This window comes from Zootoca vivipara, chromosome 6 (assembly GCF_963506605.1).
Source record: "Zootoca vivipara chromosome 6, rZooViv1.1, whole genome shotgun sequence".
NCBI classification, from domain to species: domain Eukaryota; kingdom Metazoa; phylum Chordata; class Lepidosauria; order Squamata; family Lacertidae; genus Zootoca; species Zootoca vivipara.
In genome coordinates, this window is record NC_083281.1 from 1,194,826 (window position 1) to 1,211,907 (window position 17,082).

The 17,082-nt window shown below is 52.3% G+C and overlaps 1 protein-coding gene across 1 annotated transcript; it reads right to left on the reverse strand.

Annotated features, from left to right (window-relative positions):
• Positions 1-7,085, reverse strand: KLF2 (KLF transcription factor 2). Its single transcript, XM_035117010.2, has 3 exons — positions 6,955-7,085; positions 5,799-6,708; positions 1-4,253 (listed from the first exon to the last, which is right to left on the reverse strand). The coding sequence occupies exons 1-3, from the start codon at positions 7,024-7,026 to the stop codon at positions 4,078-4,080; spliced, it is 1,158 nt and encodes a 385-aa protein (XP_034972901.2). The 5' UTR covers positions 7,027-7,085; the 3' UTR covers positions 1-4,077.
• Positions 7,086-17,082: the final 9,997 nt, after the last annotated feature.

A 17,082-nucleotide genomic window follows, 5' to 3' on the forward strand; every position in this document is an offset into this window, starting at 1 on the left:
CCTTCTTTTTTGGGGGGTGGGGAGCTGAGTGAGTCAGACCTGCTTGTGTTTCTGCCCTCATATGTTTGGGGTCTTCCTCCCGGCAGTTCCAGGTTCCTCTGTTGCTACAGACAAAGTCTCTCCTCTCCTCCTCTGTTATGGGGAGGGGGGCATGGAAGAGGGTCCTCCATGCAGAGACACACCTTCCCCCCCCACCTGCTCCTCCTCTGGGGGTGACCTAGACCCCTTGACCTCTGCCCCACTGGCTTTCCTGGCTCTTTTCCAGTTGCCCACAAGTGGGGGGAGGCTGGCTTCAGAGGAGCTCCCTGTTCCCCATCTCTAGCTACACAAGCTCTGGGGGAAAGAGGCTGGTGGGAACTTTGCGGGAAGCATTGGGGGCTGCCACCACCCCACTTGACTCCATTGTACATCAGCGGCCCCTACTGCGTTTTCCAAACACATTCATGGTGAGGTTTGGGCAGCCATGAGGGCAGGGAGGAAGCCATTGGGGGAACCCCTAGGGTTGTAAACAGCTGAGTTACGTGGGCGCTTATGGAATCACCAAATGACATAGTTGGAAGGGATCCCTAGGGGTCATCCAGTCCAACCCCCTACAATGCAGGAATGTTGGGCAGGTGCCTGATGATCGTCTTCCAAAGCAACTCCTCTATTCCGAACTTAAAAATGGAAAGCGTAATGCTGATGGTTAACAGAAGAGGTTCAAAGACTCTCTCAAGGCAAATCTTTAAAAAAAGGTAATATAAACACCAACAACTGGGAAACACTGGTCTGCGAGCGCTCCAGTTGGAGAACAGCCTTGACCAAAGTTGTCATGGACTTTGAAGACACTCGAACTCAGGACGCAAGGGAGAAACGTGCTAAGAGGAAGGGACGCTTGGCAAACCCTCACTGGGATCAACTCCCACCCGGAAACCAATGTCCCCACTGTGGAAGGACGTGTGGATCCAGAATTGGCCTCCAGAGTCACTGACGGACTCAATGTTAAGACCGTGTTCATGGAAGACAACCTTACTCAGCTAAGAAGCATAGCCGAAGAAGAAGAAGAACGCAGGAATCTCGGCTAAAGCAGTTGGTTGGAGCGTTTTGCTGAGAACCCGCCAAGGTTTCAGGTTTGATCCTCATATATGGGGCAGCTGCATTGCAGGGGGTTGGACTAGATGCTATGGGGTCTTTTCCGACTCTACAATTCTGTCCCAGAGAGGTGAGACCACCTTGCCAGAGGTCGAGGACACATATTGAAGCCAATGGCATTTGAAGAAGGCGGGCGGGCAAATGATTGTGTATGTGTGTGTGTGTCCCCCAAGTCTCCCGGTCTCTGAGTCGCCGCCCCCCTCCACCCCCCAGCCTGCCCATTTGGGGTTTGGGCTCTCGGCTTGCTGGTGAACCTGTGCGCTGTGGTCGGGACGAGAGCCGGATACGGCTGAAGCCTTTGCAACAACAATCGGAGCGTATCATTGCCGCCGCGCTTCCTGCGCCCGCTCTCCATCTGCAACGAGGTTGTGCAACCCGGCTTTCTGCAGAATCTGGAGCCGCGGGGCTGCTTCCTCCAAGGCTCTCCAAACAGCCATCTCCTCCTCTTCCTCCGCCTCCTCCTGGCCAACTTTGCAGGCCTGTCCCTGCCCTCCTGCCCCCTTTCCAGAAATGACAGTGTTTCGCTTTTTCCTTGCTTATTTCGGCAACGGGCTTTAAATAACTTGCCAGTCATTTTCTGCAAAGCGGTCTCTCATTGCGGGGAGAGCTAATTCGGGCAAACTTTTTTGTGTGAACAACAGCCGACCCCCCCCCACTCCACGCAAATAGCGAGAGCCTGTTTTCCTTTCTCTGCGCTGCCCGGTTAACCCTTGAATGTCTCACCTTCCTGGGCTCACCAGGGAAGAATTTGTGGGCGGCCTGCTGGCTGTGCGGAATGCGTGCCACTGCGCTTCCAGAGGGGGCCCTAACCCTTTGCGGAGGGTCCTGGAGGAGGTCTAGAAATGTCGAGAGTCCGGAGCGACTCCCTGAAGGAGGGGGGAGACTTGGAAGAGTTTGAAAGAACAGCGTGCGTAAAGGCGCGAGTTTAGAAGTTTTTATTCCTCTTGAGAATACTTAGAAACGCCGCCGGCCATCCGAAGGCAGGCGCAAGGAAGGGGGTGCCCTGTGGCATTTCCTGCCCCAAACTGAAAAGGAGAATCGGATAAATTCAAGGCTGTCAATGGCTGCGACCCTCTTCGGGAAACCCGCAGCCCGTGATGCTCTCTGCGCACTTGCAAGAAGAGCCCGTTCCAGTTTGCAGTAGGATCAATTTTATTCCACCTCCCACAACCTGGGGCGCGTCAGGTGGTTTTAAACTATAACTCATTTCCTAAACCCAAGCCTGCGCTTGCTCTTAATAGTCGAAAAAGTGGTGTGCGTGTGTGTGTTTTGGTGACGGAGGGAGCTGAATTCTCTCTCCAAACTGCCTTAGTTTGCTGACTCTCTCAATAAGCTGTATTGGGTAAGCGGCTTTGTGTGAGCACCTGGGCACAATCCTGCGCTGAGCCGGACTTTTGCACACACCCATTTCCCCTCTCCTCCTCCCCCACCCACGAGAAGCAGCAACGAACTGCAACCTCGCTCTGCTTCTGCGCGGTTTGCTTTGCGGGAGGAGACGTTGGTTTCTTGCAAAAAGGGTTTGGTGGCGGTTGTTTTTGCAAAAATCTGTGCAGCCCCGCCGCTTCACCCCGTTTTTGTTTTGTTCTTAATGGGGCTGTGGAAATTGCGAGCCCAGCAATCGCAAAGTGTTCAGATACCTCCCCTGGAAGGGAAATGGCGGGGGTTAATTTGCAGAGATGCGATAGAGAGGGTCAGAGAATGACCCTCAGGCGCGTGGAGGAAGATGCGCCTCTCTCACGCAGTTTGTACGCACCGCAAGCGGGCGCATTTAAAGCTCTAGTTAGCGAAGAAACTAACGTGCCCTGTTCCAACGTCTCCATCCACACACCCCCCAAGCTTTTGGGGAACAGCAGCAGCAGTCCTGCATCCCCCCCTTCAAAAAAGGACTCTGCAATTACTGACATGCCGTGTTTACGTTTCACATTAAAAATACCCACACACGCGCAAAACCAGCTTGCCCACAGAGCTCGGCCGCGGGCACATCTGCCGCAGCATCTGGAAGAGATTTCAGGGCGCTCCCGAAATAGCTGTCGAGTGAACTAAAAATGAGACTCAGATTATAGCCTTGGATTGCTTTTGAACTAGAGAGCCGTTTCTGTTGCAAAGCATTTGCCCTGCTGCGGTCCGTGCCTGGGTCTATTTCTTACGCGCTGAGGGCGGGGGGGGGGGCAGGCATAGGATTTTTGGGGAGCTGGGAGGGGGTAGGTAAGGTTATGGGCCAAGAAATCACAACAGAAACAACCATCTTTTCGCGCCCGGGGCTTGCACCTGCCTTCCCCCATCCCCTCCAGGCCAAAAAGATTTTTAGATGAAAGAATCAGGCTTATTTTAGAAAAAAAATCTTTAATAGATATATTTTATAAAAAGTTTTCATTTAAAAAAAAGTGGACATGGGCAATAAACGTGCCCATTTCGTCTTTCGCTTGTATCCTCCCAACACTTGTGTATAAAACTATTAACATTATTTATACATATATATTTTCTTTTCTTTCTTTTTTTATATAAAAAAGGTCGTTTCTTCACAAGAAGCCTCAAGCCTCGTTAGGAGCTCTAGTGTAGGTTAAGGCAGCTGGGAGCGTTTAGCGCGAGGCGTCTCCTGCCTCTGCGCGATCCTCAAGCCAAGCCTTCCGTTCCAGCTGATCTTCTGGGCGGCCGCAGATCCACTATTTACACCCGGTCGGCCCTTTCGTCTCCTGCTCAAGAGACCTATAAGTCCAGTCCCATATTCTCCCTCCCGGGGTTGGGGGCAGAGAGCAGCCTGTCAGGTTTTCGCGCAGCCTCCTGGAGAGAGGCGCTAGCCGCAGCCCCCCTGTCTCCTGCTCGCTACCACAAGGGCCAATTCATGCCTTTCCCTCCCCGCTCGTCATCCCAGGCGCAGGCGGACGTAGTACCAGCTACAAGATCCCGACTAAGTCCTGGAGAGTCCCTCTCCCTCTCCCTCTCTCTCTACATGTGCCTCTTCATGTGCAGCGCCAGGTGGTCGGAGCGGGAGAAGGCGCGGTCGCAGAGGTGGCACTGGAAGGGCCGGTGCCCGGTGTGTTTGCGGTAGTGGCGCGTGAGCTCGTCGGAACGCGCAAACTTCCAGCCGCAGCCGTCCCAGTTGCAATGGTAGGGCTTCTCGCCTGTGGAGGAAAAAAGGAAGCAGGTTAAGTGTCGGTTGATTGGAGGAATACCTGGGATAGAAATGCAATCAGAGGGGGGGTTGGACTGGATGGCCTTTGGGGTTCCCTCGCAACTCCACGATTCTAGCATTTGATCCCCCACAACAAGGTTAGGTAGAGAGGCAGTGGCCCCAGGTCACCCAGTGAGCTTCGAAGCTGAGTGGGGGGGGATTTGATTTGAACCCAGCGCTCCCCAAACTTGGGTTTTCCCCCCCGGACTACAATTCCCATCATCCCTGATCGCTGGTCTTGCTAGCTACGGATGATGGGAGTTGTAGTCCGGGGGGGAAAAACAGCCGGAGATCCAAGTTGGGGACACGCGTCTCTGAGCTTGGAGACGCCCTTAGAAGAGCCCTTTGTGTGCGGATAATTAATAATGATGATGATGATGTTTATACCCCGCCCACCTGACACCCAGTTCCGCCTAATACACAGCCTGCCTCTGTCACTTGGCAGCACCTCTTGGGAACAGCTGCGCCCCCCCCGCCCCACCTTAAATGTTGCCAGGCTCGCATGAGCCACTGTGCGCAATTTCACGCCTGGGTTTCCTGCTGGGCAAATGGATGTTGTTCCTGCATTCTCAACGCCCATCAGCCAGCATGACCAATGGTCACATACCTAGACGACCAGCAGCGGCAAGGGCACCGATTCCCCCCCCCCAATGCCTCAAGGCGAGGTGGGTCACCAATTTGGAGAGCCCACGGCTCTCGGGTTAGATAATTTCAGTGGTGGCATCGACGGTGGTTTAGCAACAGCCAACGCCCGCCTGCCAGATTTTCAGAGAACGGGGGCTAAACTACAGAAAGCCTCTTTTTTTTCTCTCTGGTGTTTTGGAAGACTTAACGGACGCAGGAAAAAACCCTGCTTTTTCCACACACACACCCCTGCAGCTCAGCTTCGTCTCCATCAGGGGCTCCCGAACTGCGGTGGTGGTCCACAAACTCTACCCTGCGCCCCTCAATATTTGCACTGGCTTTCAATTGTATTATTTATTGCTTGCTCAACTTTGCGTTTTTTTAATGATTCTGCGGAGTTCGCATCGGAATGCAATAGGTTAGAAGCAAAAGCAGCAATAACGAAATGCAATTGGAAAGGATCCAGCGCATAGGGGCCGAGGTGCCCCCCCCATAAAATATTAGAGCCCCCCCAAACAATAATAATGGGCGTTGCCATTCAAATTATGTGAGGCGGGGCTTACCTGGAAACCTCCCCCCTTTTAAACTTCAAATTGACACCCCGATCCAGCGCTTGCCAGTTGCCACAGCAGGCGGGAGAGGGGGAGGAAATCGCCTGTTAAATTTGTTTGAATTTGTTTCACTGATTTGTTAAAAAAGAAAAAGAAAACCAATAAAGATGGGGTTTTTTGGGGGGGAGAGTTGCTAGGTGGCCTGTCCAGTCCTTCAGGTGGGGGCGAGGGGGCAGTTGGACTCTCTCTGGACTACAATGAGTGGCAGCAGTGGCTGCGGGGTCCCCAGCGCCACCTGGCGCGCGCAGGCCTGCGGTTACCTGTATGGGTGCGCAGGTGAGCCTTCAGGTGGGAGCTTTTGGTGTAAGTCTTTCCGCAGCCGGCGTATGTGCAGGTATGGGTAGCAGTCCGTTTGCGCGGCCAGGAGCGGCGGCCGCGCTTGGGTTTGGCTTCCAGCAGCTCCAGCGGCGACGAGGGAGGCGTGAGGAGCCCTCTCGGGGCAGAGGCCGGGCAAGGCAGGCTGTCGTCGAAGAAGCCGAAGGCGGGCGGCGCGCTCTGCTGCTGCTGCTGCTGCTGCGATGTGTGCTGGTGGTAGTGGAGAGGGTGGGCGAAGGGCGCCGGGTAGGGGGGCTGCGCGTGGCGCCCGAGAGGGGCTTGGCACTCGACGGCGGCGGCTGCTGCCAAGAGGTCGTCGGGGCTGAGCGGAGGGGTCTCTGCCCCCGGGAGCGGCGGAGAGGCAGCCAGCATGCAGGGCGTGGGGCTAGCGCCCTCCTGCTTGATCTGCGCGCAGGGTTGTGGCCACGACATCTCCGGCTTGGGCCCCTCCGCGAACGCCGACGTGACGAAGAAGCGGCCCTGGATGAAGCTGGCGGCGCCCCCCGGGAAAGGCGCATAGGGGGCAGCATCCAGTTCGGGCAGGAAGGCAGCGCCGTAGGGCGGAGGGCTGCCCCGCTCCATCGGCTCGTAGCCGCCGCCGCAGCCGTCAGGCGAAGGGCTCAGCTCGTAGAAGGGCTCCCGTCCGGCGCCGTAATCCCCGCGGGGCGCGCCGCTCTCGGGGCCGAAAGGCCCTCCGTCTGCGCCGCTGCCCATGGAGAGAATCAAGTCCAGGACGTGATTGAGGTCGTCGTCGTCCTTCGACGGCGGGCATAGCCCGTCCAGGCCCGGCCCGGGAGGGCAGCAGAGGTCTCCGCCGCAGAGTAGCTTCTCCGCGGGCAGCCCGCAGCTCCAGCGCTGCAAGAAGAGGAGAAACGGACCCGTGAGCGATTGGCGAGCGGATGCCGGATCCCGCCCGCCCCGTCGGAGAAAAGCAGCAGCGGAGCCGCCTGGGCGCGCCCACCCCCTTCCCAACCCCTGGAGAAGTTCTTGCAGCATCCCCAGAGCCCCCCGTCCCCAGAGCCCCTCTTTTCAGTGCCCGAATGCCCAGCGCGGGGCCCCCGAGCATGTGCAGAGGGCCGGGTGGGCGAGCGAGCTACTTACTTGGTGGGCCGGGCGGCTGTCCCTGCAGAAGGAGGCGAAGGAGGGCAGGCTAGGCGCGGAGAGGAGCGCCATGATCTCGGACGCTTTGGGATGTGGGCTGCCCGGCGCCTTCCTTTTAAGCCGCGCCGTCGAGCGCGCAGGCCAATGGCGGAGGCGCAGGAAGCGCGTCCCGGGAAGGCAGGCGGCGGAGGGACCCGGCGCTGCCGCTGTTGCTGCTGCTTGGAGGGGGCTGGAACTGCCGCTTGGCCCGGCCCCGGGCCGGCCTAAATTTAGCCCCGCTATAAAAGGAAGGCGGGCAGCCCAGGAGAAGCAGCAGCAGCAGCAGCAGCGCGCAGAGAGGGAGGCCGAGCCTCCTCCTCCTCCTCGGGCTTCGGACCTCCCCTGCTCGGCTGCAGGGCTCCACAGCCCCCCGGGCGCTCTGCACATGCTCGGGGAATCCCTCGCTTAGCCAGCTTTATTTTGGATCGATGGATGCGGAGCGACAAAGATCGCGCTGCTAACCCTGTTTCCCCGCTGACCGCGCGGATTGCTGGTGCCTCTGAGCATGTGCAGGGTGCCTTTCCGGGTGTACAGAGAGCAAGAAAACAGCGTGGTGTTTTGTTTTGTTTTTAAGCAGAGGGATTATTATGGGATGAATGCTGCTCTTGCAAGGCCATTTTTTTCACAGCCATTGACACGAAAACCTCTCTCTCATACAGCTATTTATTTTTGCATTTCTTAATTTTCTTCCGTTTCGTATGAAACATCGCTCAGCAATTAAGCAACAAAAAAACAACAACACTTCAACAAGAATGGCACGCCTTATAGAAAACAATTCCATAAACGAAAACAATTCAAAACCATCCTGATGTATTCCTTTCCAGGGGGTGGGAGCCCAATGACCCTATAGGTGCTAATCTAGTTGACAGACAGTCCTCCTCATCTGGAAAAACTGCTATTGGATTTTCCATGGAAAAGTCCTCCCAGATTCCATGGGGACAATAATATGAGCCCCAGAGGAAATGCTGGATGAGAGGGTGAAGCGACACCCCCCCCCACAAACCCTGTCTGGAAGCACCCCCAGGTTCAGAAGGGCCTGGGGCTGGGAGGTGACAGCTTAGAACAGGCATCCCCAAACTTTGGCCCCCCAGATGTTCTGGACTACAATTCCTATCATCCCTGACCACTGGTCCTGTTAGCTAGGGATCATGGGAGTTGTAGGCCAAAACATCTGGAGGGCCGTAGTTTGGGGATGCCTGGCTTAGAACAACAGCCCTGCAGTGCAGTTCACACTCTTCAGTGGTTAACAACAGCCCTGCAGTGTTGTCCAGAGGTATTAGACTCCAATTACAGGCTGGAACTGAGAGCAACATACAAGCAAGAAGCTTGTATGGTCAACCACAACAACAACGATTTATTTATCTGCCACCCATCTGTCTGCGTTGTCCCAGCCACACTGGGCAGTTTCCAACAGAATATGAAAAACACGATAAAGGTCAAAGAGCCATACAGGGCTGTCTTCTAAAAGCCATCTACCGTGGTACCTCGGGTTACGAACAGCCCTGTTAACAAACTACAGTGGTGCCTCGCTAGACGAATTTAATTCGTTCTGTAAGTCAATTCATTTTGCGAAAAATTCGTCTAGCGAATCCCATAGGAATGTATTGATTCCCCCCCCATAGGAACGCATTAATTGAATTTCAGTGCATTCCTATGGGAAATAACGATTCGCTAGATGAATTTTTCACAAAACGAATTCGTCTTGCGAGGCAACCTCCGCTTGAAAAATCTCTTTGTTAAGCGAAAAATTCGTCTTACAGGGCATTCGTCTAGCGAGGCACCACTGTATTCGGTTTACAAACTCTGCAAAACCGGAAGTAGTGTTCCGGTTTGCAAACTTTACCTTGCTCTACGAACGGAAGTTGAATGGTGGAAGGGCACCGGCAGCAGGAGGCCTCATTAGGGAAAGCGCGCCTCGGTTTAAGAACGGATTTGGTTTAAGAACGGGATTCAGGAATGGATTAAGTTCGTAAACGGAGGTGCCACTACTGTAGTTGTTGATCTCCTTGACATCTGACAGGAGGTCATTCCACAGGGAGGGCGCCACCACCGAGAAGGCCCTCTGCCTGGTTCCCTGTAACCTCGCTTCTTGCAGGGAGGGAACCACCAGAAGGCCCTCGGAGATGGACCTCAGTGTCCGGGCAGAGCGATGGGGATAGAGACCCTCCTTCAGGGATTCTGGGCCATTTAGGGCTTTAAAGGTCAGCAGTGCACCAATACTCTCTTTTCCACTCTGTTTTTTTATTAATACTTTATACGTTTAGTACATTTCCGAGCACCATTCAAAGGGTTGGTGCTGACCTTGAAAGCCATAAACAGCCCTGTATCCCTGAAGGAGCGTCTCCACCCCGGACACCAGGGTCCATCTCCCGAGGGCATTCTGGTGGTTCCCTCCCTGCGTGAAGTGAGGTTACAGGGAACCAGACAGAGGGCCTTCTCGGTTGTTGGCACCTACCCTGTGGAATGCCCTCCCATCAGATGTCAGCGAGATAAAAAAAGTATCTGACTTTTAGAAGACATCTGAAGGCATCTGAAGGCAGCCCTGTTTAGGGAAGTTTCTTTTATGTTTGATGTTTTATTATGTTTCTAATATTTTATTGGGAGCCGCCCAGAGTGGCTGGGGAGGCCCGGTCAGGTGGGCGGGGGTATAAGTAATAAGTTGTTGTTGTTAATGCATTTCAGAAAACCATCCCGTCTCACCGCTTCCCAGTAACATAAGCTTAAAAAACACGCACCACGTTTTCTTAGATTTTGACTTTGCTCTGGCCTGTTTAAATACGGCCTTACCTGGACTTTAATTCCCTGGTCGCTTTGCCCCAAAGGAGCTTCCCTGCCCTGCTATGGTGAGCCTGTCGCCCCCTTCCCTCCCGCTGCCCTTTCAGGGGACAGGTAATATACAGAGCTCTGTAATATCTCTATCTCTAATCTCTAATCTCTAATCTCTATAATCTCTATCTCTATCTCGGTATCCCGGTATACCTGAAGGAGCGTCTCCACCTCCATCGTTCTGCCTGGACACTGGGGTCCAGCTCTAAGGGCCTTCTGGCGGTTCTCTCCCTGCGAGAAGCCAAGTTGCAGGGAACTAGGCAGAGGGCCTTCTCGGTGGTGGCACCCGCCCTGTGGAACGCCCTCCCATCAGATGTCAAAGAGGAAAACATCTCCCAGACTTTTAGAAAACATCTGAAGATAGCCCTGTTTAGGGAAGCTTTTAATGTTTAATAGATTATTGTATTTTAATTTTCTGTTGGAAGCCGCCCAGAGTGGCTGGGGAAACCCAGCCAGATGGGCGGGGTATATTTATTTATTTATTTATTTTCTCTCTCTTTCTCTTTCTACCCCTATCTCTATATTGGAGGGGGCAGATAGGGGGCTGGTGATGAATCTGGCGCGTTCTCTCCTCTTTTGGGCTGTTGCAATATTATTCTGGTGTAGTTTTGGTTTTTTTTTGCTACATATGTGCTTGTCTTGCCCCTGGGCTCACCCCCTGTGAGTGCCTGTTCATCTCAGTGAAGTGGAAGAATGGGCTGCGCATTACTCAGAGAGGAGGAGAAGACAGGCCTCTCTCAGCCCCTGACAGCCGAACTTTGCTGCAAAGCGCTTCAAAGCTGTGATGGAGCCTTCAGAGGTTTTTGTCTTCCAGAGTTCAGAGAGAGGTGGTGGTGGTGGTGGAGGAGGAGGAGGAGGAGGAGAGGGTTCTCCCTCCTTAACCGGCAACCCCCACGTGAGTCATGCCTTTGCGATGTCACACTTGTGCAATCCCTCTTCTTCTCAGTCACTGCTGTTGGTGGAAAACTCTTCCCTTCACCAAGGAAACCTAGTCAACAACGCCCCTCCTGGGCGCAAGAAGAAGGCAAGCGTCTGGGGGTGTCTTTACGTGACGCACCAGCCCTTTTTTGGGAAGGAGAGCGTGTTTTGTGCAGCCTCCCCTCTTCATGGCTACGGGCAAAATATGGTGATCCTTGCCATGCGCAATCTAGGGGGACAACCGGTGACTCCCAGCCTTGGTAGGGCTGCGCTGACTAATAATAATAATAATAATAATAATAATAAATTATTACTTATACCTCACCCATCTGGCTGGGTTTCCTCAGCCACTCCTGGTGGCTCCCAATAAAATATTCAAAACACGATAAAACATCAAACATTCAAAACTTCCCCATACAGGGCTGCCTTCAGTTGTGTTCTAAAAGTCAGGTACTTGTTTATTTCCTTGACATCTGACGGGAGGGCAATCCACAGGGCGGGTGCCACCACCGAGAAGGCCCTGTGCCTGGTTCCCTGTAACCTCACTTCTCAAAGGGAGGGAACCGCCAGAAGACCATCAGAGCTGGACCTCAGTGTCCGGGTTGAACGATGGGGGTGGAGACGCTGCTTCAGGTCTACTGGGCCAAAGCCATTTAGGGCTTTAAAGGTCAGCACCGACGCTTTGAATTGTGCTCGGAAACGTACCGGGAGCCAATGCAGGTTTTTCAGGACCGGTGTTATATGGTCTCCTTCCCAGTCCCCAGTCCAGTTGCCGCGTTCTGGATTCGTTGCAGTTTCCGGGTCACCTTCCAAGGTAGCCCCACATAGAGTGCATGGCAGTAGTCCAAGCGGGAGATAACCAGAGCATGCACCACTCTGGCCAGACAGTCTGCAGGCAGGGAGGGTCTCAACCTGCGTACCAGAAGGAGCTGGTAGACAGCTGTCCTGGACACAGAATGGACCTGCACCTCCATGGAGTCCAAATAACCCCCAGGCTGCGCACCTAGTCCTTCAGGGGCACAGTGACCCCATTCAGGACCAGTACTTCTGCCTTGTCAGGATTCAACCTCAATCTGTTAGCCGCCATCCTCCAACCCAGCTTTGTGTCGTGTCCCTGGCATGACTCTAAATGATGCCATTTTCTGGCAGCCAGTCCCAAAGAACCACAGAATCGAAGAATTCTAGAGTTGAAAGGGACCCATAGATGCAATGAAGTCGAGGGAACATTCTTTCACATGTGGTGGAGCTGTAAAAGGGTAAAAGATTATTGGGAAATAATCCATCGTGAATTGGTGTTTTTTTTTTAATGTACTTCCTCCCCCCCTCCCCAAAATCACAGAGTCCTTTTTGTTGGGGATAATTCAGACGAAAATTCCCAGGTGTCATAAAAGGTTATTTATGTATGTGGCCTGCGGATGGAAAATGAACGAGGAGGTCCCAACGAAAGAAGAATGGCAACTTAACGTATTTATTCGAGTATAACATACATGCCCCCCATGTAGAAGACACTCCCAAATTACAAAAATGGGGGGAGATTGCCCAGAGTTGTTGAGCTTTTTTTGGGAGGGGGGGTTGTCGTAAACAGACTCACGCTCATCACATAAGCCAACTAACATCTGTCCACCGCCGGAATATAAAACAAGGTTCTTTCGAATCTTACGACTTCCCTCTTCCCCTCCATGGCTTCTTCAACTGCATATTTTAGTCCTTTCCAAAGTCTTTGTAACATTGCAAGAGTTATTCAAAGCATGAAGTCCCCCCCCCCAATGCTTTTCCAATAATGTACACAGTATCTTTTTGTTGTTGTTCTGTTTTGTTTTCTACGTGGGTACTGTTTATTGTTTCCCCTTCTTCTTTTTGCGTGTCTTATTCTGTGCGCTTGTAATTTTGTACTTTTTTTTACTTTTTTTACATTTTTCTATAACGGATACAAAAAGGACAAAACCACGACGTTCCAGATTCAGTGTAGCGATTTATAGGAGATACTTTACATACACACACACACAACCCCCCCCCCAAAAGAAAACAAAGGGCTACATTCAGACTGCTGGTGTAAAGCGGGAACCCCATCAAAGGAAAGGAAAGATGTGCCTAGCACCCCTCATTGAAAATGGCCCGTCAGAGATAGCACCCCTGTGCAGGACATTTAGCTGAGATTTTATAAAGTCCAATTTAAAACTCCTTAATTTCATTTAACAGTGGCTATTGAGTCTGGATAGGTTTAACATTTTTAAAAATTATTTCTTTCTCTTTTATGATTTCATTGTCTAAATTATGCCCAATAAAGGCTGGATGAATGAAAGATAAAGGTTTGCTCTCTCTCGTGCTCAAATCCTAAATCCGCTGCCTGCCCGAGAGCCTAGTATTATGGGATGCCCTAGAAAGCTTGGCTATCAAAAATGGCAGACCGGTGTTGTTAATCCGAGGAACTAAATCCCAAAGGAAAGAGTCGGTCCTATGCCAAGCAGACCCCATAGTCCGTGCCGAGGCAAAGGGTGTTCCCCCCCTGCCGGCAACAGCATTGGCACCGGGTTTTTTGAGGGCAGAGTCCGAAAAGTGGGCCCCTCTGAGCACGTGCAGAGTGCTCTCCGGGTCGAGGGAGAGCTTGCCCCGTTCGCCCTTGCGATGCTGGGATCGTTCTGTGCGGAAGAGCGTCCACGGCAGCTGAGTCAGGGACCCGCTTTTGCTGGCAGCACCTGCCGCGGCCGTCCTGTTCCCGACTTGAATTCGTGGAAGTGTGATTCAGAGGCTGGCTGGGGGCAAGAGGAGGAAGGAGGCTGATGACCACATCGCAGGGCCTCCGACATTTCTCCGATGAATATAGCGATGTCCCGCTCCATAACGATCATTTTTACTATTTATATACCATCTGATTGGGTTGCCCTGGGCCACTGTGGGCAGCCTCCGACATATAGAAAAACAGAATGGAACATTGAACATTTTTTTTAAAAAAACTTCCCTATAGAACTTCCCTATAGATACAGATAACTCCATCCCCTCCAACGTTTCTCCCATGGAAATAGGGACGTCCTATTCCATCCCCTCCAACGTTTCTCCCATGGAAATAGGGACGTCCTATTCCATCCCCTCCAACGTTTCTCCCATGGAAATAGGGACGTCCTATTCCATCCCCTCCAACGTTTCTCCCATGGAAATAGGGACGTCTTATTCCATCCCCTCCAACGTTTCTCTAAGGAAAAGTGGGACAATCTAGGATCAAATCAGAAACCGGGACGGCATCCCTGGAATATAGGGGCCCTTGGAGGGATCCGACATCACACAGAGGGAGAATGAGAGAGAGAGAGAAGCCTTTGGCCACCTTTGGGGGGGTCTCCTTGTGATTTTATGTGGTAACTGCCCTGAGACAAATTTTAACAACAACAACAACAACAAATTATAGGCCTCAAAACCTCGTCAAGACTGCGTCCATCTCGTCATTCTCCCTCCACCGAGCATAACCGCCTTTCGGTTATCTCACAGGCAAAACGGACTCTGTCTATGCCCAGGGGCACTCTTGTCTTTCAAAATGCAACGAGCGCTTTTGCGGAAAGCAGGTGCACTCTATCACAAACTGGATGGGCTGCTTGGAGGGTAAAACCTGCCGCTGGTTTGTGTGGGGAAAGGTCAAAGGTGTGGCAAGGATAACCAGCCCATAACCCTCCCATCTCAGAGCCTCTTCCTCTGGGTTTCTGTTTGGGCTCCACTCCCCTCCCAGCACCCAGAGGCAGGGCTGTGAATCCAGGCCATGCAAATGTGTGTGGGGGGGGAACTGACCCCCCCATCCCTGACCACTGGTCCTGCTAGCTAGGCATCATGGGAGTTGTAGGCCAAAAACATCTGGAGGGCCGCAGTTTGAGGACGTCTGTCCTAAATAAACGTTCCCCGTTCTTTCTCGAAGGCTTTTTGTCTTCTTGGTTCCTGAGCCTTCCGTTCAGTTTTGCCATTTCGGCGTAGCTTAATGGGCCAAACTTCTCTTGAGGTTTTTAAGCAGGGTTTGACTGGGGCTCCCACGTTGCAGGGGGTGGGCTAGATGGCCTTTGGTAACCCCCTCACAACCCGACGATTCCACGATCAACTGCGGTGTTAAGGTCCCCCGGGACACCTCTCTCCCAATGGACAGGAGGCAGGGAAAGTGGCTGATGGGTCGAGGGCAGGGCCGGGTTGAGGTTTGATGCGGCCCTCAGCTCCTGAAGATAATGGGGCCCTTTCTATGTCCAGCTGTCCTTTGTCAACAACAAATGGCTGCTTTTTTTGTGTTGAATATATGCTATATGGTAATTGATGGACCTAATAGGGATCTCAAGCCATTTGCACATCACAAAATACCAGTACGTATTTTATCAAAGTCCTTGTTGAACTGAAATACAATTAAGAAGAAGTATATAAATACGTATATAAATACGTAGCGAAGGAATGATGAAGCTCTAACTTGAAATAATGCAAACACATTGGCACTGGGCAAGAACAAAAGTTCCTTCGGAAACACCATTGACAAAAACTCATCATCTAGTCCAGGCATCCCCAAACTGCGGCCCTCCAGATGTTTTGGCCTACAACTCCCATGATCCCTAGCTAACAGGACCAGTGGTCAGGGATGATGGGAATTGTAGTCCAAAACATCTGGAGGGCCGAAGTTTGGGGATGCCTGATCTAGTCTCTAGAAACTTGCTATAACATGAAATAATAAGAGGTGTATATATGTTCTGACAGTAAGAGCTGTTCGGCAGTGGAATTTTCTACCAAGGAGTGTGGTGGAGTCTCCTTCTTTGGAGGTCTTTAAGCAGAGGCTTGACAGGCATATGTCAGGAATGCTTTGATGGTGTTTCCTGCTTGGCAGGGGGTTGGACTGGATGGCCCTTGTGCTCTCTTCCAACTCTACGATTCTATGATTCTATGTGATGCAAACTACTAATAATTATAAATAGCAGAATGTAGGCACCCTATATATAGAAAGGAGCAAACCAAGCATATTTTAGGGAGCAGGCTTACATCCTAGGAGTCCACACAACACAAAAACACGGTTGCTGGATGTAGGTTTTATTCTATTTGCTTTTTATCTTATATTTTGGAAATGTACATTAAGGTTTTTTCCTTTAAATTTTTTGGGGGCCCCCAAGAGAGTGGGGCCCTAAGCTATCGCTTGATTAGCTTATACGTAAATCCGTCCCTGGGACGCCTCTCTCCCAATGGACAGGAGGCGGGGAAAGTGGGTGACGGGTTATGGGGTGTGTGTATGCCTTCAGGGCCGGAGGGAGCATTTTGTTGCCCTCTCCCCGGAGGGGAAACTGAGGCAGGCCGGCCTCAGCTGCCCACAAGGCCCTTTCCAGGAGTCCACAGCAGCCCGGAGGCCGTTGCTGCTGCAGCAAAGACTGGCTGCGAGAGAGAGAGAAGGGGGATCCTCGGCAGCCTTTATATACCCAAGTTATTTTTAACCGCCTGCCTCCCCTTTGCTGATGATGCCTTCGTTTCCTCTCCCAGGCGTTCGTTCAGGAAGCCCTGCTTGGCTCCCCTTCCTGCGAACACGCGGCCCCGAAGCACAACAACTGGGGGCTGGTGGAAAAAAAAACCTGGCACCCTCCTCCAGCCCGAAAACAGAAATCCTTTGAAAGCTTTGGAGGGCAGCCAGGGAGACAAGCAAGGCAGGCCGCAGCGCTCAAGCGAGAGGCTGGACCACAGCAAAGGCTTGCAGGATCCCGGACCGACAGGCTCTTGTTTGGGGGAAAAAGGCCCTATTGAAGACGAGGGGAAAGGGGGGAGCTGGCTGGCTCCCCACGCCTTCTGACCTCAGATTCCTTTCCGTGCTCACGGGGGCCGGGCACATACCTGCCAGCCTTTCTCCAATGAAAAGAGGGACGTCTCATTCCATAGTATTAGTAGCAATAATAATAATAACAATTAATTAGATTGATGCCCTGCCCCATCTGACTTGGGTTTCCAGCTTCCAACGTATATAAAAACGTAAGAAAACAGTAACTGTTTTTAAAAAATAAAACAACTTCCCTATACAGGGCTGCCTTCAGATGAATTTTAAAGGTTGTATAGTTGTTTGGCTCAGGGGTCGCGTAACTTTGGACTTTCCAACATTTCTCCCGTGAAAAGAGACACGTCCTATTCCATCCCCTCCAACGTTTCTCCCGTGAAAATAGGGACATCCTATTCCATCCCCTCCAACATTTCTCCCATGAAAATAGGGACGTCCTATTCCATCCCCTCCAATGTTTCTCCCGTGAAAATAGGGACGTCCTATTCCATCCCCTCCAACGTTTCTCCCGTGAAAATAGGGACGTTCTATTCCATCCCCTCCAACATTTCTCCCATGAAAATAGGGACGTCCTATTCCATCCC

Excerpts from the sequence above, each read along its gene's own strand:
- KLF2 (XM_035117010.2), bottom strand. The coding sequence starts at position 7,026 with ATGGCGCTCCTCTCCGCGCCTAGCCTGCCCTCCTTCGCCTCCTTCTGC. Across the intron at positions 6,709-6,954 it reads ACAGCCGCCCGGCCCACCAA|CGCTGGAGCTGCGGGCTGCC; the intron begins GTAAGTAGCTCG and ends CTCTTCTTGCAG. Across the intron at positions 4,254-5,798 it reads TCACCTGCGCACCCATACAG|GCGAGAAGCCCTACCATTGC; the intron begins GTAACCGCAGGC and ends TTTCCTCCACAG.